The 25,836-nt window shown below is 36.3% G+C and overlaps 3 protein-coding genes across 4 annotated transcripts in view; 2 read left to right on the top strand and 1 right to left on the bottom strand.

Moving 5' to 3' along the window:
- The window catches only part of ric1 (RIC1 homolog, RAB6A GEF complex partner 1), a 36,673-nt gene extending 35,580 nt beyond the window's left edge, over positions 1 to 1,093 (bottom strand). Inside the window, exon 1 of one of the 2 annotated variants that reach the window (XM_038282015.1) lies at positions 532 to 1,093. In XM_038282015.1, coding sequence (XP_038137943.1) covers positions 532 to 672 — 141 coding nt within the window. In that variant the 5' untranslated portion in view covers positions 673 to 1,093. The remainder of the gene's footprint in view (positions 1 to 531) is intronic. The other variant, XM_038282014.1, reaches the window with a different exon arrangement.
- A 1,251-nt stretch (positions 1,094 to 2,344) lies between these two features.
- On the top strand, positions 2,345 to 9,756 carry exosc2 (exosome component 2). The gene is made up of 9 exons (XM_038282023.1): positions 2,345 to 2,691; positions 5,288 to 5,389; positions 5,534 to 5,579; positions 5,665 to 5,754; positions 5,830 to 5,895; positions 5,989 to 6,057; positions 8,466 to 8,642; positions 8,774 to 8,902; positions 9,453 to 9,756. The coding sequence occupies exons 1-9, from the start codon at positions 2,570 to 2,572 to the stop codon at positions 9,531 to 9,533; spliced, it is 882 nt and encodes a 293-aa protein (XP_038137951.1). The 5' UTR covers positions 2,345 to 2,569; the 3' UTR covers positions 9,534 to 9,756.
- A 2,234-nt stretch (positions 9,757 to 11,990) lies between these two features.
- abl1 (c-abl oncogene 1, non-receptor tyrosine kinase) overlaps positions 11,991 to 25,836 on the top strand; it is a 50,341-nt gene continuing 36,495 nt past the window's right edge. Inside the window, exons 1-2 of the mRNA XM_038282045.1 lie at positions 11,991 to 12,531; positions 14,273 to 14,655. Coding sequence (XP_038137973.1) covers positions 14,529 to 14,655 — 127 coding nt within the window. The 5' untranslated portion in view covers positions 11,991 to 12,531; positions 14,273 to 14,528. The remainder of the gene's footprint in view (positions 12,532 to 14,272; positions 14,656 to 25,836) is intronic.

Here is a 25,836-nt window from a genome sequence, read left to right as displayed (position 1 = left end):
TACTGTTGGACCAGTGTAGATTGATCCTGAGGTCCTGCTGCCTATCCGCTTTTGGCCACCCCTCAGTGTACATTTGTTAAAAAATTTCTGGCTACGCCTCTGACATAAAGGCACTACATATTTGGGTAGAAAACTATTACATATTCTGGGCGGATGTTAGTATTTATGGGCTTCAGTTTGAAGAAGTCTAACTATTAAATGATATTTTGTGACAGTTGGTTGAGAGATAAGGCATTATTGACATATTTTTTCACGGGTTTAAGGATATACAGCAGTCAGAAATGACGCAAACCAACGTCATCTGTCATCTTAATGGTTGCACAGGTGGAACCTTATGCCAACACATCACTAAAAGCCTTTGAACCCAACCCTCACTTCCCTTATTTTCAACTAAACAATACAGAAAAAAAAACAATTTCAATAAAGTGAAGGTGTAGGATGATTATGGAAGTGAAAGTAGCACTGCTGGCATTGTTATTGTTGTTATTTGGTCAGCTGAGTTCCAGAACAGGACAGTTTTACTTAACTTACCCGAGAGAACCAGATGCTGAGCTGCGTCTCTGACAGCAAAGCGAAGTAAAACCTCTGGCAGCTGGGCTGGATATGAAAGGGCTCCTCGGCACTCTTTAGCGGACAAAGCAGCCTCCGGGGCCAGCCGGTTAAAAAATACATGACGCCTCAAAGTCCCCCTACACTCCGGAGATCCTCCTTGAATAGTTTTTAATCCAGGTGACTCATTAGTGGCCGTTTTGTTGGGTCTAAGAAACTTTGACGGGTCCGAGCTTCTTCTTTTTTTAAAAGGGCTATCGGTAAGCAGATGCCATAAAGACAGATTCAAGCAGCCACAGTGAAGCTACGCGGCTAACTTGAAGCTAATGAGCGGTCCAAGGGAACCCTGAGTTCTGGAAAACAAAAGCAAACAGAGCAAACTGAGCTGCGAGCATTAAACGGGTCGACTAACTTTCGCTCCCGATGCCGTATCAGTTCTTTCTTTGCTCGGACCAGAAGTGTTGGTTCACGGCTACGCGTCTAGTGTTCACTTCTCCGTGCCTTACCGTCGCCATTTTTACAAGCGTCTATCCGACTTAACGCTGATTGGGCGAGAGAGACAAGCTTGCGTGGTGTTGACATGTGACGTCAGCTCCGTGTTATGTGAAAAATGCAGCGATAGACACAACGGCTCGTGGGTGACACCTGGTGGCAAAAATAAGCACCTGCAGGAAAAATTTTATTTTCTTAAAAATAATACAAGGAAGCAAAGATTGTTACTTAGCTGCTTGTTACCTTTGATGTTACTTTCATTATAAGCATGAATTTAGAAAAAAAAATAGGCAACAATTAAACTAACACATCATGTTGGATCCCTATTAACTCAACTTTAAACTGAATAATTCAAAAGTTGTTCCAAAACGTTTCAAAACTTGCTTTTTCGTCAAATGGTTTACTAATGCCAATTTATTAATTATTGTGTGTTTCGTCACCGGCCAAATGTCGTCTACAAGAAGTGACAGGGTGGTCATTTTTGAGGAGGCTGCAGTAATTCAAAGTTATAACAAGATGCTGCATATCTTCTTTAGGTCTGTTGTTTAACCCCAAGGATGTAATGGTTGCAATACTCAGTATTTTTCTAGTTGGGCTGCAAGGACAAGCCAAATTATATCTCTTAAATGTTCTTCTTACAGCGACCCTGAAATGCATCACAATTAAGTGGAAGCAGTTTGGTCCCTACAACTCATGGGGCCAAATTGTAAGGGAATTATACCAAATGGAAAAGGTAACATACTCATTAAGACTCCAAAAATACATTTTCAGCCAACGCTGGGGTCCTGTGGAAGATTTACTCAAGTAAACAAGTCTCCCAACTTAATTTTTATTTTATTTTTTTTCTAGATTATGTTACATAGACCTGCTATCCGATGGGAATTCTTGTGCTAGGTTTGTATGGTGAGGCTGGGACCATAATTATGATGCTGAAACTGTAAAATGTCATGTTGCGACCCTTAATCTATGGTAAAAATTCACACTGTAAAAAAGCTGTTAACTGTCATTGTATGTTGTGTATTTGCTCTGTTTTAAAATCAATAAAATGTAAGTTCTAAAAAAGTCTGTTGTGTTATTTTGCAAATGTATTCAGACCTTAATATTATTACGAAACAAATATACTGTTACAAATACAGCATGGAAATACATGTGAGCATCCCTCTCCAGGCAGAAAAAGCAGTCACACAACAAACAAATACTTGTTTCAATGTTTACTGAAGCTTAAAGTATTAAAACCGAAAAACATGAATAGACCGTACCATTCCCTACCTGCAGGGGGCGGTGTTACGATACCCTTCAATAGAGTACTCTGAGAGGGCAGGAGAAGAAGCTTTGTTGCCTAGCATGGTTTGTTGATAGCAGTAGCTAAAATAAGCGTTTTAAAGCGGGTCCCAAAATTATTGTTAATACCAAGGGTTGGGAGAGAGATAATTTCATAGTCTTTTGGTCTGCTTCGGCAAAAACGCCCAGTTAAAGTTTAGAAAAAAGAAAATTGTGAACTGAATCAAGAAGGAGGGAAGTGTGAAGCATGGCTGTAGACATGAGATTACCAACTATTAAAACATCAATGTCTCTGTCAGTTCCTGCTGCTGGCCGAAAGGATCTGGTTGTCCCGGGAGATGTTATCACTTCAGACACCGGCTTTATGAGGTAGGTAAGATGGTAACATGTTCAGCTGGGGGGGGAAATGTGTTTTTAGCAAACTTCAGAATAATCTGTCAAAGAACACGACGACCACACACAGGTAGATCTGTAAAAAGGAATAAATTAAATATTTGTAGATGATACTTTCAACAAAAAAGTACATTTTCTGAAAAGTGTGCTTATTTCCATGCTCTCAATTCTTGTTTTGGCCTCATAATGCATGAATCAAGTGCTGAGGTAAAGGCTTTGCTTTCATCTCATTTGCATGTTTGTGTCTTGTCTTTATCTTGTCTTTGTCCTCTGGATTCTCTATGGGCTTCATGGTAGGAGAGTTTGGTTCCTCTCTTGGTTCCTTTGCTATTGGAAGCAGGTCTTCATTTAAAAATGGGATCGATCTTTATAAACTTAACTACAACTCTAAAACTCAAACTCTAAGCTAAAACTTAAACTCTGCAGAAGGAATCTTGAAGTGAATTAAAATGTGATTGTAGATGTCTGACTTCAGAAAAACACAGTCTGCCCTCACCAGCAGATGACAAGGCTCCACAGATCATCACTGACTGCAGAAACCTCCATCTGGACTTGAAGATGCATGAATTGTGTTCTCTACACACTCTTGGGACTTAATTTTTAAACTAAATGCAAATGTTACCTTTTATCTGAAAGACCAGTGATAAGGAGTCCAGTTATGTTCCTCCTTAGCCCAGGTAAGCCTCTTGGAATCTAATCTTTGAGTAAGAAAGAATTTGTTTGTGCATATTGGCTCTTGATACGCCGACTCCAGCCTTGATTCCCTCCCAAAGTATCCTAAGGATTTTTGCTGAAGAGTCCTGTCGAGATGGTGTGTTTTTGTCCTATTGGAGGATGTCTGAAGTTTTCTGGAAATCTGTCCAATCTGGAGACTTTCCCATGATTCTGTTGGCAGTTTGAGTGAGAGACCATTTAGTCACTCTGGAAACCTTTCCTGTTCTTTTAGGATAATTGTCTGATTTGGGTGGGACACCATCCATTCCAATGTTTAAATTTTTTTTCACAATATTCAAATTGACATTGACTTTTAGATCTGTAAACGATAAATATTTAATCAAGTCCAGGTTCCAAATCCTGTCATTAAGAAGATGTTGCAGATCATTAAAAGTACCCTAACTACTAAAAACTTGCTTAATAAGGACTTTAGTTCCAATTGAGGAAACAAATAAGTACTGCATTACATAAGGCATTACATTTATGATATAAAGATATGTGCAATATTTATATCTGCGCTAAATAATGGTCTACTTTCAAAGCAAATGTCATTTTTAAAAATTTAATCTAACTGTGTTTTGATTAGAGAATCACAGGTCCTTCAGACAGAGAGTGGAATCTGCTAGTATTCTCCCAATTCACAGGTTAAATGTTATGAGAAGATGTCTTACTCATTAATGCATACTAACTAAGAACTTCTAACATATTTCTAAATGCAGCAACAACCATCAACCTTCAAATTTCATGCAATCAAGTAAAGTAGGGCTGCAGCTATTATTTTATTATTACTATTATTCTGCAAGTTGCTTAATCTGTCGATGATTTTTTTTCGATTAATAATTGGATAGTAAACTTAACTTAACTTCCTTACTTTTTATGAAATTAAACCAGGGGAAACTAAAACTTTTCCACTCGAGTTCTGGATAGAGCATATTGACAAACATTTAAAAAAAATCTTTAATCCAAAATTATTACATTTTTTTTTTTATTTTGGTATAATTACTGCTCTAAGTGGGCTGCTCTGTCAGCTAAAGCCATGTTTTAGAGTCTATACTCGAGTTAACGATTAATTGATTACTAAATTAGTTTACCATTATTTAAATAATTGATTAATCATGATTAATTGTTTCAACCCTAAAGTTAGTAAAGTAAAAAATTAGTCCAAGAAAAACTTGATTATTGAATCTTTAGTTGAAACCTTTTACATTTGAGATTTTTATTATTTTTAGTTTATTTTTCTTTTATTTTGTTTTTCATTTATTTACATGTCAAATGCGTTGACATTTCTATGTGTACTTTCTTAAAAACATGAACCAACAGACTATTTGGAAGAATTAAAAGGTAAACTTTAACCTGGTTATTTAATTAGTTATTAAAACAATATAATAATAAATGATTAAAATTTTGCTACGTGTGTTTTGCTGAAAGAACAGTCCATTCAGAGTGGTACTTGATATAGCAGAATAATTAAAAGGATGCATCCTTTTAGCACTTAACGTATTCAGAACTATGCAGAATGTGGCATAGAGTTAGCTTCACCTGGTTCCTATTCTGTTAAAAATCTCCAGTTAAGTATTTTCATTTTTCTTTTATTAATCATTTTAATCAAATAAAGTTAACAGATTACCGTAATGGATTAACAAAATATTCATTAGTTGCTGCTTATTTGTTTCAGATCATTTCAAACTTCAAATCTTGTGTCCTGAATATTTCATTAACAATAATAACAAATAATAATTCTATGAATGTTTTTGTTGCAGAAACTCCAGCTCACAGTATGAAACAAATCTCTGGTATTTTTGTGTGGATGGAGCAGCTGGTAGCATAATGACTAATTCTTGTTTTTATTTTCCACCAGGGGACATGGCACTTATGTTGATGAAGACAAGCTGACAGCATCAGTTGCTGGAGAGGTTCAGAGGGTGGACAAGCTAATATGTGTCAGACCCCTTAAGACAAGGTGAGTCAGTGCACTTTAAAGAGCTGGTGCCTCTAATAACTCAGAAAACACTTCTCTGCTGGTTTTCCTCAGTTTTATAGTTTTCAGTATTTTACCAGATATATGAATGCAGCTGGATTCTATTGTTGTTGTTTTTAATTGCAGATTCAATGGTGAAGTTGGAGATGTTGTAGTTGGCAGAATTACAGAGGTCAGTTCTCCAGAATTAACACCAGTTTGACCTTTATTTATTTATTTTTTAATGATTTGTAATTTCCATGTGTGTTTATATGTAGGTTCAACAGAAGCGTTGGAAGGTGGAAACGAACTCCAGACTGGACTCTGTCCTCTTGCTTTCATCTGTCAACCTGCCTGGTGGAGAACTGGTAAGTTTTTTAGAAAGACTTTCTGTGTGTTTACAAATGTGAATGTCTGTTGAAATGTTTGATTTAATATTTTAGAGGAGAAGATCAGCAGAAGATGAGCTCACCATGAGAGAATACCTTCATGAAGGCGATCTCATCAGTGTAAGGCAGATGGCGTCCATTGCTTTTGATTTCCTTTCACTTGTGCTTTGTTTCCATAAATGGTTGATATTTTTAATTTCCCCTGGATTTCAGGCAGAGGTGCAGTCTGTCTTCTCAGATGGGGCCCTGTCACTTCACACTCGCAGTTTAAAGTATGGAAAAGTAAGTTTTTGTTATTTCATTTTTTCCGAGAGCTCTGAATTTCTTAAATGCAATCAAACAGTGAGCATTTGACCTGTTCATTTACTGCACATCGACATAATATCAGCGGTTATAAAGCGTATCTATAATTTCTTATCTTTATTGTTAACCCTTTATAGGGCAAGTTACTTTTTTTGATCACTTGCATTCCCCTTACAAATGGAGTCCCCCCGTCCCTCAGTGAGGTCTAGAAGCACAAGATCTATATCCAGCCTTTCAGCAAAGATCCTGCTACATGGCTGTACGTCTTATTTTGGCATTTCACCAATTAGATGAGCCCTTGAATGATGTATTACCTACTGTAAATTAAGTTGATTTTGATTAAATTAAAATTTTTTTAACAAGTTAAGAAAAAAAGGTGGAATAATAGAAGAAATCTACATTGTGGAACAAAAGACATCATTTGAGACTTTAGTAAACTCAAATGGAAGTAAAGTGGATGAAATAGACAACATTCAAGACAAAAGACAGCAACAAAAAATAAAGAACTAGATAAATCAGATGGGACATGGGTGAAATAGAGAAATGGCTCCCAGGCAAAGGTTTATGTGATCTTATATTGAAAGTGATGTGTTCATGTACATCGTGTATGTAAACAATAGTGAAAAATACTATTAAACAGTTGAATGTTAATTTTTAATTTTTTTTTATAAGCCTAGTTAACAATTATATTCGGGTTTATAAACTAAAAAATGAAAGTGCCAGTATTAGCATTAATGCTGATACTGGTACAATTCATGTTGTATCAAAAACAATGTGTTTCTTTCACTCTAAGGGCCGGATTTATCAAGATCCATTTTTGCGTGCAGTAATTTGCGCTCGCAAACTGGAATTTTGCGCGAGGGGCTGAACCAGGGTTTGCGGGTGATTTAACAAGAGTGATTGCGTAACTGGTGGCAGGTGCAAAACTGTTGGAGACGCCCTATTTAAATGATGGTTTTGCGCGTTTTGTGGTTTGCGGCAAAGTAGTTTGTACAAACTAGTGCATTAAGACATTTAAATCTTACAGTGACATCCCCACCCCCTCCAAAAAAAAAAAAAAATAAATAATAATAAAAAAAAAATAAATAAATAAATAAATAAATATAAATATATATATATATATATATATATATATATATATATATATATATATATATATATATATATATATGAAAAAAGAAACTTTGGCAACCTTTATTCCCTAAGGTGGTACTTCACTGCAGTAAAAAAAAAACTAAAAAAACAGGTGTTTTGTATTGGCTTGTAGAAAAATGCACATACCAAATGGCTCACAAGAAGTGACTGTGGATGAGGTGACTGCGCGTACATATCCCCGCAGCATTGGCATGTTGCTCCACAGGCGTAGGATGGAGGTCGGGGTTCTCCGGTAGGGCGTGAAGGCGACATGGCATTTAGAACGTCGGACAGCACTTCTGAAAAACGAGATTGGGAGATCCCAGCTCTCGCTCCAACCGTACGCTGGAATGACCCAGATGCAAAAAAAGTGCAATGTTGCAAGGAGTTTTGTGATATCTGGTATTGTGTGGGTCCTCCTTGTGGCTGGCTCCAAATCCATTCGGAGTTCCCCCAACAGCTCCAAAATGGCAATACTGGATAAACGATATGTTTTGATGATCGTTTCCTCGTTCATTCCAAAAATATTCACACGGAGTGAAAAAATGCGTTCTCTGCGTCTCCTTGCTTCATTTCCATGTCTCCTTCTTGCGACAATAACCGCTGCCATGTGTGCGCAACTACGCATACAGACCATTTGCACCTTCTTTTGAAACATGTTAAATATAGAGTCAGATAGCGTTAGCAAAAATGCTTTCAGGTTTGATAAATCACTTTGCGAGTGCTAAATTAATATATTTACATGTTCTCCTCCCACAAGACGCACTTTTGCGTGTAAACGCCCCATATTGCATATTCATTGCAGAAAAAGTACTAAATGGATAAGAGGCGCTATTTAGCACGTTTTAAAGACCAAATCCTTTTAGCACGCTGTTGATAGATCAGTTTGTAAATTTTTTAGCGTGCGCAGTGAAATAGCTCACGTTTTTATACACGCAAACCTTTGATAGATCCGGCCCTATGTGTTTCTCATGAATTTCTCATAGAAGCACTTTTGTTATTTTTCTTAATATATTTGGGCAAGTTGGTGTTTCTTGTTATTACATTAACATTAATTTTGCCATCAAAATATCCATATTTTTAGAAGGTCTTGTCCAGAAATCCAATATCACTTTTGGCTTGAAATTTTGATTTTCAAAGTATTTCAGTGAGTGCCCTATGAAGGGTTAAAAGGGTGTTTTTTGTGTTGGAATGGCTAAAAAAGTTGTATTATTTTAGATTGACTCTTTATCTGTTTGTCCTCTTTCTCTCAGTTGGGTCAGGGAGTGCTGGTGCAGCTTTCTCCTTCACTAATCAAGAGGCAGAAAACACATTTCCATAACCTACCCTGTGGCGCATCCATCATCTTGGGGAATAACGGCTTTGTGTGGTTGTATCCAACGCCGGGACAACAGGAACAGGAAGCTGGGGGCTTCTACACCAGTCTGGAGGTAAAGAGCCCATCAGGAGATAAGAATTGATGCAACCAAGCTCTAATCCTTTTTTGTTTTATTATGTAAACATGTGAACTGGGCTTAAGGGAACTTGTTTTTGTGCTTTTGTTCTGTCTCCATCCATCTAGCCTGTAAGCCTGTCAGATCGGGAGGTGATTTCTCGGCTCAGAAACTGCCTGCTGGCTTTGGCTGCACATAAAGTGCTTTTGTACGACACAAGTGTTCTGTATTGTTACGAGTCCTCCCTCCAGCATCAGGTAAGGAATCAAACAGTAAAATACAGGTACATATCAATAAGATGGAATATCATGACAAAGTTTGTTTTATTGATACAATTATGTCAGTTTCTATTTATACATCATATATTTATAAATTCTGGTAATTAGATATGTTTTACTGTGTGAATTATTATTTAAAAAAACACTTTGGCAAACTAAATTGACTGGTGTGCATCATGCAGCCATTAATGCCCTCAAAAAGCGGCGTGATTCTTAAAAGATGGAACAAACTGGACAAAGTGAATGAAATGTTTGTGTGCCACCTGGTGGTCATATTAAAAATCTCAACTATTTCTACTTCATTTATTCTACTGCTGTTATAAATTTTTGTTTTCTTAAATTATTTTAGAGAGCCAGATTGTTGTACATGATGGTGCAATAGAGTATAGTTACTATCATTATCAATTTTCAACATTGTTTTTTTGTTTATTAATTTCTCTTTGTAATACAATAATAGTTTTTTTTCACATTATAAAAGTTTAAATAAACTTTTTTTCAATTAAAAACTGTCTCTATGCGTTCATTTTAGGTCAAGGACATCTTGAAACCAGAAGTGATGGAGGAGATTGTAATGTTGACACAACAGAAGCTGCTGGAACAGGAAGGTTAAAAACCAGTGTATAACAAAAATGTAATCAAATCTAATTCTAAGACACATTAATACTTAGCTGAATGTCTAAATGGCTTTTGTTATTTTAAATTTTGACCAAATTATTTCACATTAAAAAGCTGGTATAAATTTTTTTTAACTTGTTTAGAAAGTTATCAAAGTGTTTTCATGATGTACAATACACAAAGTAATTCTGTTGTTTAAATAAAGTCAGTGATTTCTATTTGCTGGATGCTGAGTGATCTGTTGTGTGTAAACTCCAAGATGTAAAAAAATGCACTGACTTTTTTGGGGCATAACTATCACTTAAACCGAAGGACTTTACACCCTTTTTAAAGAAATTGCTTCCATTAAATAGGCCCATTGCTCACTGATTCTTTTCGTTTCAGTTAGTCAGTATTTTTCCCTCTAAGAGCAAACCTCTGGCACATTTAGACTTTAAGTTAATGCAGGGTTAGACCCACATTCAGAGGCCTCAGGTAATGATGCAGCTGTCCCAGGTTCAAATCCCGACCTTAAACCTTTGCTGCATGTCATCGCCTCTCCTCTTGGTTCCTCTTCAGTGACTTTCTAATTAAAAGTCACTAAACACAAAATTAACTAAAAGAGGACCAGTTTTAATAATCTTTTATTTGTATCCGTTACATTTAGTTAAAAATAAGATTTTGACAGAATCTTTCTTAATGAAAGAACCGTTAGTAATACAGCATTTAAGAAGAAGAGGAATCCGTATAAAGCCGCAACATCTGGAAATTGGTAACAGTAGTGTTGGGTTTTATCTATCCATTTTATCTGGATGGCTGATAAGGATCTTGACTTATTAGCAAACTTATGGTGGTGTCAACTGTTTAGCCAATAAATGGGGGAAAATAATATATGACTTAAAAGTTCTGATAACTTATTACTGATTCTGGAAGGTCTTTTTTTTAAAGCTGAAAGGTTGCTGGGGAAAAAAACAGTAATAAGCTGAATAGCTAAATTCCATCTACCAAGGTTTGAGTTTTAACTATAGTTTTGACAAGTTGAGCTGTAAGTGAGCCTAACTAGTCTGAAAGTTCCTAGCTTTAATCTCTTATAGAGCACTCGGTGAAATACTTTGAAAATCAAGGCAAGGCAAATGTTTTTGTATAGCACAATTTAATACAAAGACAACACAAAGTGCTTTACATGATTAAAATATAGGAAAATAAAACAGAATCAAAGCAAGTGGTAAAATAAAAAAAATAAAAAAATGCAGAAACAAAAAAGAATATTAAAAACTGTTGGACTAAAGAAATTTAAAAAAGTTGAACTAATGATGTTTCAGTTGAACTGTTTAACTAGAACAGTCGAAGGCGATCCTAAACAAATGTGTTTTTAGTCTTGATTTAAAGGAACTCAGGCTTTCCGCACTTTTACAGTTTTCTGGAAGTTTGTTCCAGATAAGTGGAGCATAGGAACTAAATGCTTCTTCTCCATGTTTTTGTTCTGGTTCTAGGTATGCAGAGCAGGCTGGAGGGTTGATACACTGATAGCAAGTCTGTGATGTATTTAGGTGCTAAGCCATTCAGAGATTTATAGACTAACACAAGACTATTCTCTGAGATACAGGGAGCCAGTGTAAGGATTTTAGAAGTGGGGTGATGTGCTCTACAAATGGAGTTTGTAGGGCAAGTGATCAAAAACGGTAACTTGCTCTATAAAGTGTTAAGTAGATGAGTTCTAATTGTAATTAACAAATATGCTAATTGGAAAATACATCTGGGAACTCTGATAGTAACCAGTCAGTGCAATGGCGTAACGACACAACAATAGGCCAGTAAGCAACATTATCTGAGTGGGGCCCCATATGAAGTACAACACCCCATTCCCACCATTGGGAAGTTTTTCCGGTCTTCCAGCTGCTCTTCTAGCTGCTCTTCTTTCCTTTTTCTTTTCTGAAATCCGGTTAAGTACCTCTTTTTGGCGTACTCTGTCACTAACACATTGTACGTAACGGTTATGTTTTAATCTACACTCCGGATTACCCATAATTCCAAGTTGTAGCATAAAAAATAAAATACTCAAATACATCGTTTTTTAAGGTCTTTATTGCGGTTTGAAACATATTATGAGTGTATTTTTTTACCAATCGTCTAATGAACTTAACATCTTTATTAACATAGTAATTAAAAGTACCACTGTGTCGTGTTTAAACGTCTCACCATTATGTTGAAATCTGCCATTTGTTGGGGTATAAATACAATCCTGTCAAGCAGCATGGCGGTTATAACCAGGTTTTCATACAATACTTTAACAATTGTTTATTGTTTTTAACGCCACTGAATAAGTTTCAGTAGTTTTACAGATAATTAATTAGTTGATTTTCTAGCTGTAGTTTTCTAACTGTATCTGAATAATTTTACCGTAACTATAAACAATTGTAAATCCCCACCAGCTCCCAACGCACGCAAATGACGTCACACGTCGCCCAGCCCACCACACATATTTCTGTAAACCACCTTGCGTATAGAAGTATGGCGGCCTCAGCGAAACAACTGCTTCTCGGCCAAAGTTTACAGCGTCGGATTTCACTTGAAAGCGATGAATAAGTACGCAAACCGAGAAGGCGGTGTCGAAGAGCTCGGTGGCTGTGAGCGTTGGAGAGGGCTTGCAGAAAGAGTGGCTGTCTTTCCTTTCCCCGAACTTCCCCTCGCCTCCTTGATTGAAGCGTCTCCACTCCGGGTTCCAGAGGGGGAGAAGCTCCGCAAGACGGGAAAAGTGGACACGGAAGTTGGAAACTAACTCAGCGCGTTGGCTTTGGAAAGTCCAGCTGCGAAGTGGGAATGTATGTTTATCAGACGGATTTGTTGAGACGTTTTAGTGCACTTGTCCGGGTTTTTATTTTTTTTGTCGGGAGGCAGCAAGGACCAAGTTTGGACTCGATGTGGATTTCGGGTCTGCGCTGCATACCACCAGCAGACCTGGGTTAGCTTTCATGGCTCCGACTAACCAACAATTTAGGTGTTCCTGTGACCATGTAAGTTATCTTCTCTGGGTGACCTTTTTAGAAACAAAATTGGTTGTTTCCAAGTAGTGATTTTTGTTTTCTATCTTATATTATTGCCAGTTCCTGATGGTTCAACGTATATAACGTCTGTTTTAATTGGATACATGAAATGACTGCAGATTTAAAGGTTCTTAAATCCTCTAAAACATACTAAATGTTTTTAAACCATATCTGAATTGAAATGGGGACGAAGGAAATGAAAAGCTATTTGTTTTTAAAATAACAAATAATTTCAAATTAGTAATTTTTTAACAAGTTTTATTTCCCAGATTTTTTTGTTTATCTACCGCAGCTTGCTAGATGGCGTTACAAACCGAAACTCATACATATATTTACCAACTCTTATAGGCTTTATGCTTATATAACAATTTCTATGTGCAAATAGTTGTTTGTTAAGGTGTAATAGATTAATAGTAGAGATGCAATAAACAGGCTAAATATTTCTTCTTTTCTGTATGTATTGGTATGTATGTATGTGTGTGTATATATGTGTATATATGTGTGTGTATGTATGTGTGTGTATATATATATATACATATATATATATATATATATATATTTGCTGTTCTTAGGAAATCACATTAAAAGTTCTGAAAAAAAAATTTTTTCAGAGTCATTTTGCTGTTTAACAAATGTTTTTTTTTTTGGTGCATTTGTGTTTGAGTTTTTTTGAAAGAATTACAGCAAATCAGGTTGAGTATTTAAAATCTTTGTCACTTTTATCTTTATGGATATAAATTCGAAACAACAATGTGACTACAGCTTTATGGTCATAGTCCTTCCAAACCTATAGGACTTAAAAAATGTAGCATTTCTAACCTTTATCTTAATTAAATGATTATTAAGCAGATGACTTGATTATCTTCTTGGTGAAAGGGGCCTACAAATGTAATGTGTCTATAAATCCTCCACATGAAACTAACTGTATAACTAGAATAAGGAAATTGTCTTTTATGGCCTGTTTGTTTTTTGTTTACTTAGACATTTTTGAGCCTGAAAATAATTTATTGTCATTATAGTTTTGGAATATTCTAGATCAGTGGTTCTCAACTCTGGTTCTGGGTGTCTCTTTGCTGCCACACATCTGATTTAGTTTGTTTTTTTTTTTTTTTTTTTTTTTTCTCAATTCGGTGAACACATTTCAATCAAGTTTGCAGCAACAGAATTACATCTCAAACATGCAGTGGTCCATGAGGACCAGAATAAGAACCAGTGCCAAACATTCATATTTTTAGCTAACAACGTCTTTCTGCTTCCTCCTGTTATTTTCTTCAAAGTTTACCTTTACTATAGTTAAAGAATCGTCAGGGAGATGCCAGAGAACGTTTTGGAGTTTCCTGAATTTTCCCTAGCTGTATGCGTCATAGAGTATATCCCACTTGTTGCTGTGCACTTGCTGTAAGTTGATTGAAAGATGACTTATAAAATGTCAACATACTTTGTTAAACTTGCAGTGAAGAGGAATTTTACTTCCTGGAATATTTCCAGTAAAAAAACAAAAACAAAGTTCAGGCATGGATGTCACTCTAATCTAGGCAACTGCGTTTTAAAACTACATCCAGCAAGCTACCATGCTGGATAATGTAAAATTATTTTTGTTTTTTAAATTCAGATAAATATGTTTTTCTGGTTAAGTTGCTTTGATGCAGCAAATTATTTCCCCTTTATTGATATAACTGCTGAGTCGTAAATCCTCTTATTTTTCTTTCAGATTCCCCTGAAATGTCTTGTTTTCTGTTGTGAAGCACAGACACTCCTCTAATGTGTGACACGCGGAGACACACTGGTGTAACTTTGATCTGCTCAGGTGACCTGAATCACCCGTTCTCTCAGAAGGGACATTCTGAGCCTGGGAAAGGGTCTCCTGTGTTCCCCTGATCCTCTGCTTGTCTGATACCAAACTGTCGAAGGGGGAACAACTGATACCAGCTTGGATAGTCCCGGCTGCAGCCTGGCACCCTGCCCTTATGGGGCAGCAGCCGGGGAAATTTGTAGGGGACCAGAGGAGACCCAGTTTGCCTGCTTTCATCAAGGGGGGAAAGAGAGACTCAACACGCCATGTGAGCCAGCCCTGCAATGTTTTCGATAGACACGGTAAGATCATAACATTATACAAGAGTCTAAAGCCTGAAATTGTTTGCAAACATAAACATCCAGTCGATGTCTGTAAGTTTTATGCTTCACGTTTGCATAAGTCTACAGTCACATACTTAAACAGCAAACTGTTTTATAATGACACAATTGACTATCCTTGCACATTTTGTTTGCAGTTACTGTGATATCTCACCCAAACAGATCCAGTATTGTGGGGGACCATATATGATCATTTTTGTAACGGCATCCCCACGTGGAAACATTTCAAACTTAGTGTGTACATGCGAACCGTGTCTTTGTTTTTAAACAGTGACGTCATAGCTCCAGCTGTAGCATTCGCCTCTTTGCCGCCATGTTGCAGTGTTTACCTTGTATTAGCTGTCTGCACGTGCCTGATGTTTTTGTCAGAGGTTTTAGTGTGGTTTCAGTGTCACCAAAGGGCCAGGCTTCTTTAGTTGTGTTTAGTTGTCGCAATTATTTCCTAACCGATAATGAAAATATAAATTGTTCATGTTAGTGTAGAATAGGCCTAATGCTGATGAAGATTCTCAGTCATCCAGGTCATAGTCATTCCCTAAAATTTTAAAAAACAATCCACTGGACTTGTTTTCCAAGATTTGAAGACGTTTCGCTACCCCTCCAGGAGGCTTTCTCAATTCAAATATCTGGCCTAAATAGCCTGAATAGGCCTAAAGTTTTGCACCCAGATAATAAGAATCCACTCAGGCCACATTTATATGCAGATTCATGGTGGTGAAAAGATCTGACTGCCATGACCAAGTTTGATATGATTCTCATCTGCCTGCGATGTGACTGTAGCGTTAGTTCCATTGAACCTTGACTTGATGCACACAAGTTATATTTAGATTTAGGCTTGAATGAAGAAAATTTTTAATCAGAAGAAAGGTTTAGCTAATTTTATTATCTTTAGTTTTAAAGCAAATATTGCAAATTTAGAGTTGTGCGCTGAAATGTTTCACTCCTTCTATTTATTGGTCGTCCATTGATTTTCTTATGTTTACTTTTGATGCATTATTTTAGTTTCTTAAAGACAAACTGTTTTTAGTTTAGTTTTTAGTAAATTTAATAAAATAATTCAACAAACATATCGCAATAACAGGTTTTCTCATCATTGTGCAGCCCACAGTATTATTTGAGTGACACATCTAACCTCAGTTTGCTGCCAAGAACACAATTAAGCTGCCAAAAGAACTTCCATGGGTTAATAAAGGTAGCAAACCTTATTCTTTTTCTGTTAAAACCTGGCACTAAGATCCTCCTGAAGAGCAATAGAAGTGTAAGTCACTATAACTAGGGCTGAGAGACGTTAAATCTGCAATAAATGTATGTTATGATTCAATGAATTACTCCATTTCTGCTACAGTCAGCTGCCTAACTTCACTCCCGTCAGTGTTTTGTTTGAGTGATTTATTTTATAGTTTTCTATTCCGTTCGCAGAGCCTTTTCAACCTGGAAGTACTGCTTTCCCATATTATCAGCTTTTCATATTTAGTGACACAGCAGGCTTAGAGCCGCAGTGTGCCCTGCAAAGCTATAAAATGATGCCAAACATTTTAAATCTTACCTGGAGATGATATTAGTTAAATTTGTTTGGCTGATTTACTATAAGCCTCTTGTTAGAGCTTTAGTGTTATTTCTGTTATCATGCTTACTTTAAAAGCTGGGAGGGTATAGCAAGCAGACAGTAAGGTTACAGCTATAAATTCACTGAAGACTGTCTTTTATAATTCATCTTTGATTAAAGATGACTAAAGATAATTTCTGCAGCAATACGGTTTCACTTCTAATTAGAATTTTTCAATTTTTTAAATAAAGTAATTAATTGATTGTTGGACCTGTCAAACTGATGTTTATATAAATGTATAGATTAATTTAAATTTTCATCAGCATGCTGTAACAAATTTGGGCTGGAGGAGGTGGACGGTAAAACTTGTCTGAGCAGTCTATTATGTCATGACTTGTGGAGAGCATGCTTTACAGATCCGCTAAAAACGAGCCCTGTAAAAATCTGACAAGTAATAGCACAGCCTTGCTCAGGAACTGTTCAATGTTTGGACTATATAGTTGGACTGCTTGTGAGTGTTGCATCTCACAGATGCATTGGCTGCTGCATGTAGGGGTGCAGAAAACAAGTGAGCAACTGGCTTGTAACTTATTTGACTAACTGTCTTCAGGTCATAAACGGTCAAAGAACGATTGAATAGATACTCTACTTTGCCAAAGGCATTTGTTCAGCCATCCAAACAATTAAAATCGGCAGTAGAGCTGAGTGGTATGGCCTAAAAATAAAATCTCTTATTCTTTTTATTTTAATTCAATTAGCAATTTTTTTTTCAGATCCCCCCCAATCATAGCAGTCAGTTTTCCCCGGTGTTGCTATGAGACCCATGTTGACATGTTTATTTTCCCCTCCCGAAAAAAAACAAACAAAACCACCTGCAGTTGCCGCACTCCGGAAAACCGCAACAACGGTGGAGAACTTTGAGCTCTGAAATTCCAAGCAACAGATGATTTTATTCCTTTTTTTGAGAACAAACCTGTAGTTACGATGTTGTTTCCTGTTTCGTGTGACGCTGTCGCTTTCCAAACTGCAGCCTGAGAGTAATACTGCAGCGACAGAAACTCCGGGGAAACAAAAAAAATCTATAATTTTTTTTTTTTTATTACAAAAAATCTAAATGAATTCATTGAATTGTTTTTTTTTTTTTTTTTGGGCCTTAGTACACAGACTGTTTTGACAAATATTTGTGAAAGAACGTGTCACTGTGCAACAAGTTCAGTCCATCATGAACTTTTAGTGCTTTGTTGGTAGATTACATAAAAGAAGCATAGTGTGCAGAGGTCAATCACTTTATGCAATGTCAATTGCTGCATATTTTCAAACTTTATATAGCAGTCAAATTTGCCTGTACACCAGTTTGTGGAGAGTTTAATGGAATGGGTTTTAAAGGCTGATCAGCTGCATCCAGACCATACTTCCCAGAGTGCAATGCAAAAGTTCGGGTGCAGTTGTTTAAAGTAAGCTGTTACTGGACTAGAGAAAAGGAGGCACATTCTCTGCACTGATAAATCATGCTTTCCTATCGGACAATCTGATTGTAGAGTGAGTCTGGAATTGGAGGTTGTCAGGCAACGGTGCTGGTCTGACTGTATGGGGTCAAGTGTAAAGTCTGGTGGATTTGGGATGATGTGGGGTTATTTTCAGGAGCTAGACTTGGCATTTTAGTTTAAGTGAAAAGACTTCCAAGAGATTTCGTACCATGCTCCAACCATTTTCAGGACAAAAGGTTTGGATATAGCCTCTTTTAAAATGACACAAAGCAAAGTGCATAAAGACATAAGGTAGGTGAGGCTGAGCTTTATTGGCCCTCTCAGAGTCTGGACCTCAGCTTGATGGAACATATTTGGGATGAAATTGTATGATAACCTGAGTGTCAGGCCTTCTTGTTCATCAGTCCACGACTTTAAAAAATGTTTTTTTTTGGAGGAAAAAAAAAAGCATCATAAACATGTCTAAACATTGTGGATAGGCACCCCAGAAGAGTTAAAGCTGTTTAAATTAAAATTTAAAAGCAGATTGACCCCTATGGATTATGAATGGGATTCCCCTTAAGTTCACATGCAAGTCAAGGCATGTGAGCAAATACTTTTAGCAGTATAGTGTACATATGTGCTATGCCAGGCATTTCTGAAATTGCTGTTCTTAGATGTTTTGTTCAGATCTACAATAACTTCCCTCCTTTTCCAAATTCAAAGATGTATTCCTTTATAAATAACCCTTACGTCAATTAAATAATTTAGATATCAATTTATAAAAACAAACTCCTCCCATCATATGTTTTATTTTATAGATATGGAAAGTTGTCAAGAGTCAAGATGTGAAGATATAGAATAGAATCAAAAGGTTTTTCTTGTTTTTCTTTTCACCATCTGGAGAAGAGGAATTTAAATGTGTCCATCCTGAACAGTTGCTTTTTTCTCATTGATGATCTTAAACCTTTTCCTGTCTAATAACATCTTAGCACCATTTAAAAATGGTAGAATTTCCCCTCAGTTGAACAGGACACTGCTAGTGATGCCATTGAGAGATTTAGTTCAATTCAGAATCACTGTATTAATCCCAAAGGGAAATTAAATGATGTAATTCCCTCCTCCGCTTTTTTTCCAGAGGTGTTATAGATCTTAATAGCAATGGGCAGGAAGCAGGTAGCAGTTTGTTTTGTACCAGATCTGAAGAAGCCTCTCATGAAAGACACTTTTTGTTTAACAGGCTTCTTTTGTGTAACTTTTTGTTTAACAGGCTTCTGAAGAGGATGTTTGCAGCTGTCCATAATGTTCTTCATTTTCTGAACAATTATTCTTTGTGAAATCTTATTCAGACGTTCTATAGGAGTTCCTAGAACAGAGCTGGGTTTCTTTTTAAACTTCTTTAAGTTCTTTAAGTCATTGTCTTTAATGCTGTTACCCCAAATGATAGCAGAAGAGATCATAACATGTTTATAGAAAATATTCAGCATCTTAGGGCAAACACTGAAGGACATAAGCTTCCTTAGGAAGTACAGTCAGCTTTGTCCCTTCTTGTCACAGTTGGGTCTTCAGTTAAGTTTTAAAGCTCAAAATACTCATGTCTTTTAATTTTTCCTGTCACATTAAACACAAAGTGCAAACTTTTAAATCAGACAATTTAAACTTGAGATGGGGTCAAAACTGTCTCATAAGTGCAAACATGTTTGTGAAAAGTGAAAAACTCTTCAGTCCACCTATTGGCTATTAGGGTTGTCACGATACTAAACTTTTCAACTCGATACCGATACTAAGGAAAATATTCGATACTCGATACCATTTTCGATACCACAAGGATAAAAACAAAGACTCCAAAATTCTACAGAAATATTTTCATTAATAAATAAAATACAATAAATACAATAAAGGTTGTATGCTGTGCACAATATTAAGCAAGCTTGATAAAAAACTTAAAAATTTAAATGAAGTGTTCCTTCCTTGGCTATGCTTTGCACACATAACAATGACACTAGCCAAAACGGTTATGAAACAAAAATAATTCTCAGCAGCTGCACCTCTTACAAAAAAAAATGTCTAAAACTGAAAAGTGCGTAGAATTATTCAATCACACAGTGTTCTGAAAGTGCATTGTCCTCTATTCTGTACTTTAGATGAATGATTGCTTAGGTGCCACTGGTGGTGGCACTGTATCGATACTTTTAAAAACGAGTATTGTATCTGGATACAACGTTTCAGTATCGATACTTTTTTGAGTATCGATACTTTTGACAACCCTATTGGCTATATTTGCAGCTGTCAAGCTTGAAGTAAGCTTGAGTGCATCTTTCCTGCTCATTTGAATGTGAACGTCACCCACGTCACTATAAAACTAATCAATCTTATTCCCTAGACATCGATTTTGCAAATATGTAAAAGAAGCGATTCAAAATCGATTAAATCTTTTTTTTTTTTACCTAGCCCTACTGTCATGGGAACTTTTGTTTTTATACAGTTTGACATTTAATAATGAGCACATGATGGAGTATGATGAGTCGTTGAGGCACACTGCAGGAAAAAAATACTGCAGGTGAAGCAGTGCAGAATTATACTCTCCTGCACGAGAATGATGTTCAGGAAAAAACGTAACCAGAAAAATGATTTAATCATGGAGTAAAGGACCAGCAGTTAAAGACTCTCCTCACAAGGTGTAACTATTTCAGGGATGCAGCACTGTTCACCTCCAGCAGACAGTGGAGTCTCACAGCAAGCATCTCCTTAAAGCAGTATGATGAGTAAAACAAATAGATAAATAAAAGTTTTAGTATATATATGAAAGCTGTAAATGGACCTCTGGGTGGTTGGTATTGGGATCAGCAGCAATACCAACAAGGCAAAAAAATATCTAATCTAATTCAGATAGCAAAGCCGGAATAGAGCTTATTCAAAGCATGGAGTCAGTTTTTAAGGCTTGGGCTAACAGTTTGGTAGGTATTTTCTTTTTATTATTTAAGCCGCATGTTAAATAATCTAAATCACTACCACAAAACTTGAATGCATTTATAGCCTTATGTTTACATTGCTCAAATTAATGTTGGTTATTTTAATTCTGTGGTTCTATGTTCTTTTTCTTTGTTTTGAATCATGTTTTTGGTTATTATTCCTTCAGATCACCGGTGATCCAGAGATAATGATTATTATTATTCGATAAACCTTTTACTGTTGGGGTGGGGACGTCGGTATCTACACAGAGATTATATAATTAGTCACTCAGTCATTGCATTGATCTCCTCTCCATGTGGCTGACTCGGTGCATTCCATTCTGTCACCTCAAAACAACTTTTCTGACCTTTTTCAGCTTCATGTGACCATCTTTTTACAGTTCTTTTTAATATAGATTGTTTCATTTAAAGAGGCTTATTCACTGTGCAGAAAAATGCAAAAAAAATGTTGTGATCCCATTTCCCTAGAGCAGGTCTTATTGTAGAGATGTATGAGTCCTCTGCATGTGCATTAAACAAATCCAAAGTTGTTTTCTCTGGTACAGCAGCCGATATAGTGTTGGAGCTTTGGAGGTGTAGAAGCGAGTGAGGTGTGATTCAATTTACCGGTTATTGCCATAAATGCATTTGGCTGTTTTTGTCTGTTGTTTAGCAACAATGAAACTGATGCAACAGCAGAAGGAATGTAAATGGTTACCAAAAGAATACTGGTAAACTCTCTGGGCAAATGATATGGATGAAAACCAACTACCAACATTTCAATATCAGGGCAGCAGAGATTAATATTCAACAGTGTCCTGTTGTTTACAAGCACCTGTAACCGTCCTCCCTTTAAAATGGTTGTACTTTCCTTTTACACTTTAGGCTTAAGATGTTCTAAACTTATTACACATTCTTTATTACCCATTTTTTTACGCCCAAGTTTAATAATCACCAGTAGGGTGTCAAATTCACATACAAAAATATTGCAAAACACTTAATTCAGCTGTTAAAATTATTTACCACTTGTTTAATTTTTTTTTTTTTGTGGAAAAACTTTCCTCCATAAAACGGTGTTAGTATTTTAAGCTAATCTATATTTTCAAAGAAAAGTGATTGCCTTTGTAGGAGAAGTTTATCAACTGACCAGCATAAATCTTGTTTAACACAGAGGCATGTGAGTGGAGGTCAGAAGAACATAAGTTTGTTAAAAAGGTCAGCAGTGGTGCATTTTGTTTTCTCTTTCTCTCCACTTTCCCTTGTGATGAGCAGGTTAGGCCATTAGAGGGGATGTGAGTCACAGTGCAAGGGGTGCACCAACAGCTTTATGATTTCTTCTTTTTTCTCTCCCTCTTGTGAGCCTTGACCTGTTAAACCAGCCGCCATGCTGCTTCTCAGGCAGGTTCAGACCTCTGCAGCTGCCTGGTAAAGAGACACAGGCAGAAAAGGGGACAAGCAAAGACCTGTCTATGTTCTTTTTTGTGAGCTCACCCGCTAGCTAGCACCCATTCTGATATTTAAGAATCATTCTTATGTTTCCTGTTTATTTTCAGCTTGTTCTAATATCGCATTTGAATAAAATATCAAGCAAGCTATTTTACCTTACCAGACCCAATTCAATTAAAATGTCTGTTATGTTAAACATTTACTAGTTAATAAATTATATTTTTTGCCTAAGAGTCTATGATTGCAGTCTAGTTGCAGGACAATTACCATCTCAAATATTTTAGTATTGAACAACAGAGTGTACCTGTTGCAACAACAAAATGCACAATATCAACAAACTATTCAGATTTTTTGGTCATGCAAAATAAATGTGTTGTGAGAAGCTAACAGTATGTCACTTCTAACAAACCAGCACCACCCTGAAACATGGCGACGGCAGTCATTCTGTGGGAGGATTGCTTTCCAAATGGAACAAGATCCTTACTATAAGGATCATTGTTTGTATTTTATGTTTACATTTTATTTTCCAGGAAAAATGCATTAAGATTATTATTGTTCTCCTTTATAGGAATCTGCTGACTAAGATATAAAGTTTAAGAATGTACAAGGAGCAGACAACCCATTACATTTTCTCAGCCTCATTAAGCTTTGCACAATTAATGTCCACAAGCTGATCTAAATCTTTTGTTTAGTTAAAGTTTACGGCGTTATGTATTTTATTTTTAAACCGTCTATGTAACTTAAAATGTATTAAATTCAAAAGGTAAAAAAAAATCTATGTTACACTTCCATATTCTCTGAAACCATAGCAGCTGTGTTTATGCATACACTACTGGTGGATTGTACCAAGAAATGACTTTATTTTGATACTAACATTATTAAAATATTAATTGGGGCATGTTATTTAAGCAGACATTTCAAAAGAACACATTTGGACATATGAGGTTAAACTTATCAAAACTTTTTTAGAGTTTTTTTTTTTTAAAGAACCAAGGTGATAAATGACATTTGTTGGAGCCCTTGTTAAGTGTGACCCGATCTGACAAAAAGGAGCTAAAGTCAACAAACTGAATGCGGTTCGTTAAGGAGCTGTCCTTGATAGGTGTCAAATGTCCTTGATAGGTCTATTAATGTCACACGTGCATGTGTACTTTAAAGAGCTGTTTTAACAACGTCTATTACTTTTAAGGTTGTTGTGATGGTACAGTGTTCTTTGTTTTAATTGGATGGATATAAATGAGTCAAACACTTTTGCTAGAACTTAAAGATTATGAATTGGACTGTAATTGCTCATAACCGTGGGATCACCTGATTTGGGTGAACCAAAAGCAAAGGCGTGTTCTCACAGAGCAGGACATTTATTTAAGGAAATTTACATTAGAAAACTTTTATTAAACATTTATGCAATATCAGACTAATGTAAAGAAAAAAGAACAAGTTCAGCGGACCCTGCAAACTTGTTAAGCTTGGATGTTAAACATCACAGCGCAGCAGCAGACTGTGGTTTCAATGCTGCTCATAGAAGTTTAGTTTTATTATTTTCATAGTGATAAATTGGTAATAATGCTTAAATTTAAAAGGGCCACTTCTATTTATTTTAAAGCCCTCTGATTGTCTTCCAGAACTTGGAACGATCCTAAGGTGTTTGCGGCTAATTTGAATTATACTTAGCTTATTTTGTGAGGATTTAAATGCACTTGAATGAAAAACGTAAAAGAAAAAACAAAGAAATTAAAGGTTCTTTTTTTATTCTGTTCATATACATCTGTCATGTAGATAGCCTTCCACAGAAATATTCCTAAGTTTTTTTATTCTCTTAATCCCTTTAAGTATTCATGTAACATGTAACCAGTTTTTTTACAGCTTTACCTGTGAAAAGATGCAGTGTTTATAATAGAGGCCCTATTTATTTAGCATTGATGACCATGTCAATACAGTTTATCATAGTTTGGGTCTCTTAAGCAAATGTCCTTTTGCCATTTCCTTTTGTGCCGCCAAATGTTTTATTAACGTCCGTTTTAGGATTGTAATATGCATGTCTTATTTTTTTATTTCATATATTTGACATGAAGAACAAATAATGTATATCAGGTATTTACTCCCCTTCCCAAACATGATTGAACAGCCAAAGTGAGAATTATTTCATGCAGTTGGCTTCTGCTTTATTTTGCATTGAACCCAAGTATTTCTGGGGGAAAAAGATCTCTGGTTGTGTTGCTAAGCCAGCTAGACAAGTTGGGTGGCAGGAAATGCAAAGACCTCTGACATGCCTTTGCTTGATCACAAAAGGTACACTGTTGCTTATTTTCTCCCTTGAGAACTTTAATTTTAGACATATTAAGAAATATTTTTGGAGCGCTGGGTAAGCAAACCATTCAGTATTGTTAATTAACCAAAACTGTGGAGCCAAGGGAGATAAAGTCCCGTTTTATGTCATTATATATCAGTCTTGAACTAGGGAATAATCATATGGAAAGAAAAGTCACAGATAGAAATGGCATCAAGCGAGGAATGCACCACACATGGTTCATGGTGCAAACATATCATGGTATCTAAATGAGATTGTGGCAGTAGCTGAATACATTAAGGCATCTAGATCTCAGGAGATGCATATTGGCCAAGTTCAAATCGAGCATCACACTAGGAAAATAAAAAAAGGGATCTAAGTAACTTTTAATGTGGCATGGTTGTTGGGCCAGACTAGTTGGTTTGAGTGTTTCATACATAGATGATCTGTTTTGAATTCCTTTACTTAGAGTTAAACACAATGCTCTCAGAAGATGTAAAATATACAACTTCCTGGACAGAAATACCTAAATGATTCCTCCAGTGACACCGTTTTTTTACACCTTCTATCTAAAAGTACCTCAGGGTCTTCCTCGGGCCCCCTTTTTTTGTTCCGAAAATATTTTAACACATTCATCTAAAAATAAAAGCAGTAATAAGTAGGGATGGGTGATTAATCAACCTTATCGATTAATAGATTATTTTTTTTTTGGGTGATTTCTTTTAATTAATTTATTTTTTTAATTAAGATTTTTTTCCCTACTAATCCTCTCCTTGGGCTTCCATAGTTCGGAGTGACATTAGTTCATCACATTTTCTTAAATGATTACACATAACAGATAAACTAGCTCACCATGAGACACAACTCATGGCAATGGCAGCATTTTTATAGCTTTAATTTCATTTTCCTTTAAATTAAGCTTAATTTCCTTTTTCTGTTTTTGAAATCAACATATGTCATTCGTATTTTATCTCAAGGCTTTTGCACAATTTACAGCGGCGGTTTTTAAAGTGTGAGGCGCGCCTCCCCTAGGGGGCGCCAGAGCACATTAGGGGAGGCGCGATGCGAGGGAAAAAATAAATATGGATTTAGGACAAAGTTGGAACTGTTGGGTGCGCGTGTGGAGCGGGGATCAGTGGAAATGTTTCCTATCTTAGAGGATGATTTGGCCATAGCGGGGCTGAAGGTGGAGTTTTTACAGCAGGCTGTCTGTGCGCATTTGGAGGGGATGCGCGCGCAGTTTGGAGAGTATTTTGGAGAGGAGACAATGGCACACCAGTGGGTGAGAAACCCATTTTCCTTCCCCGTGACACTCAAAGATGAACTTTCAGCAGGAGAGGAAGAGGCTCTGGCTGAGCTGAGCTGTGACATGGACTTGAAACAGAGGATGAGTGACGTGTCACTTGCGCACTTTTGGCTGTCAGTAGGGACTGAATTTCCACAGCT

Source organism: Cyprinodon tularosa, unplaced genomic scaffold (assembly GCF_016077235.1).
Source record: "Cyprinodon tularosa strain WSP-4 unplaced genomic scaffold, ASM1607723v1 ctg179, whole genome shotgun sequence".
In the NCBI taxonomy this organism is placed as follows: Eukaryota; Metazoa; Chordata; class Actinopteri; order Cyprinodontiformes; family Cyprinodontidae; genus Cyprinodon; species Cyprinodon tularosa.
Note: the sequence above shows the minus strand (reverse complement) of the source record. Positions and strands in the feature narration are given on the sequence as shown.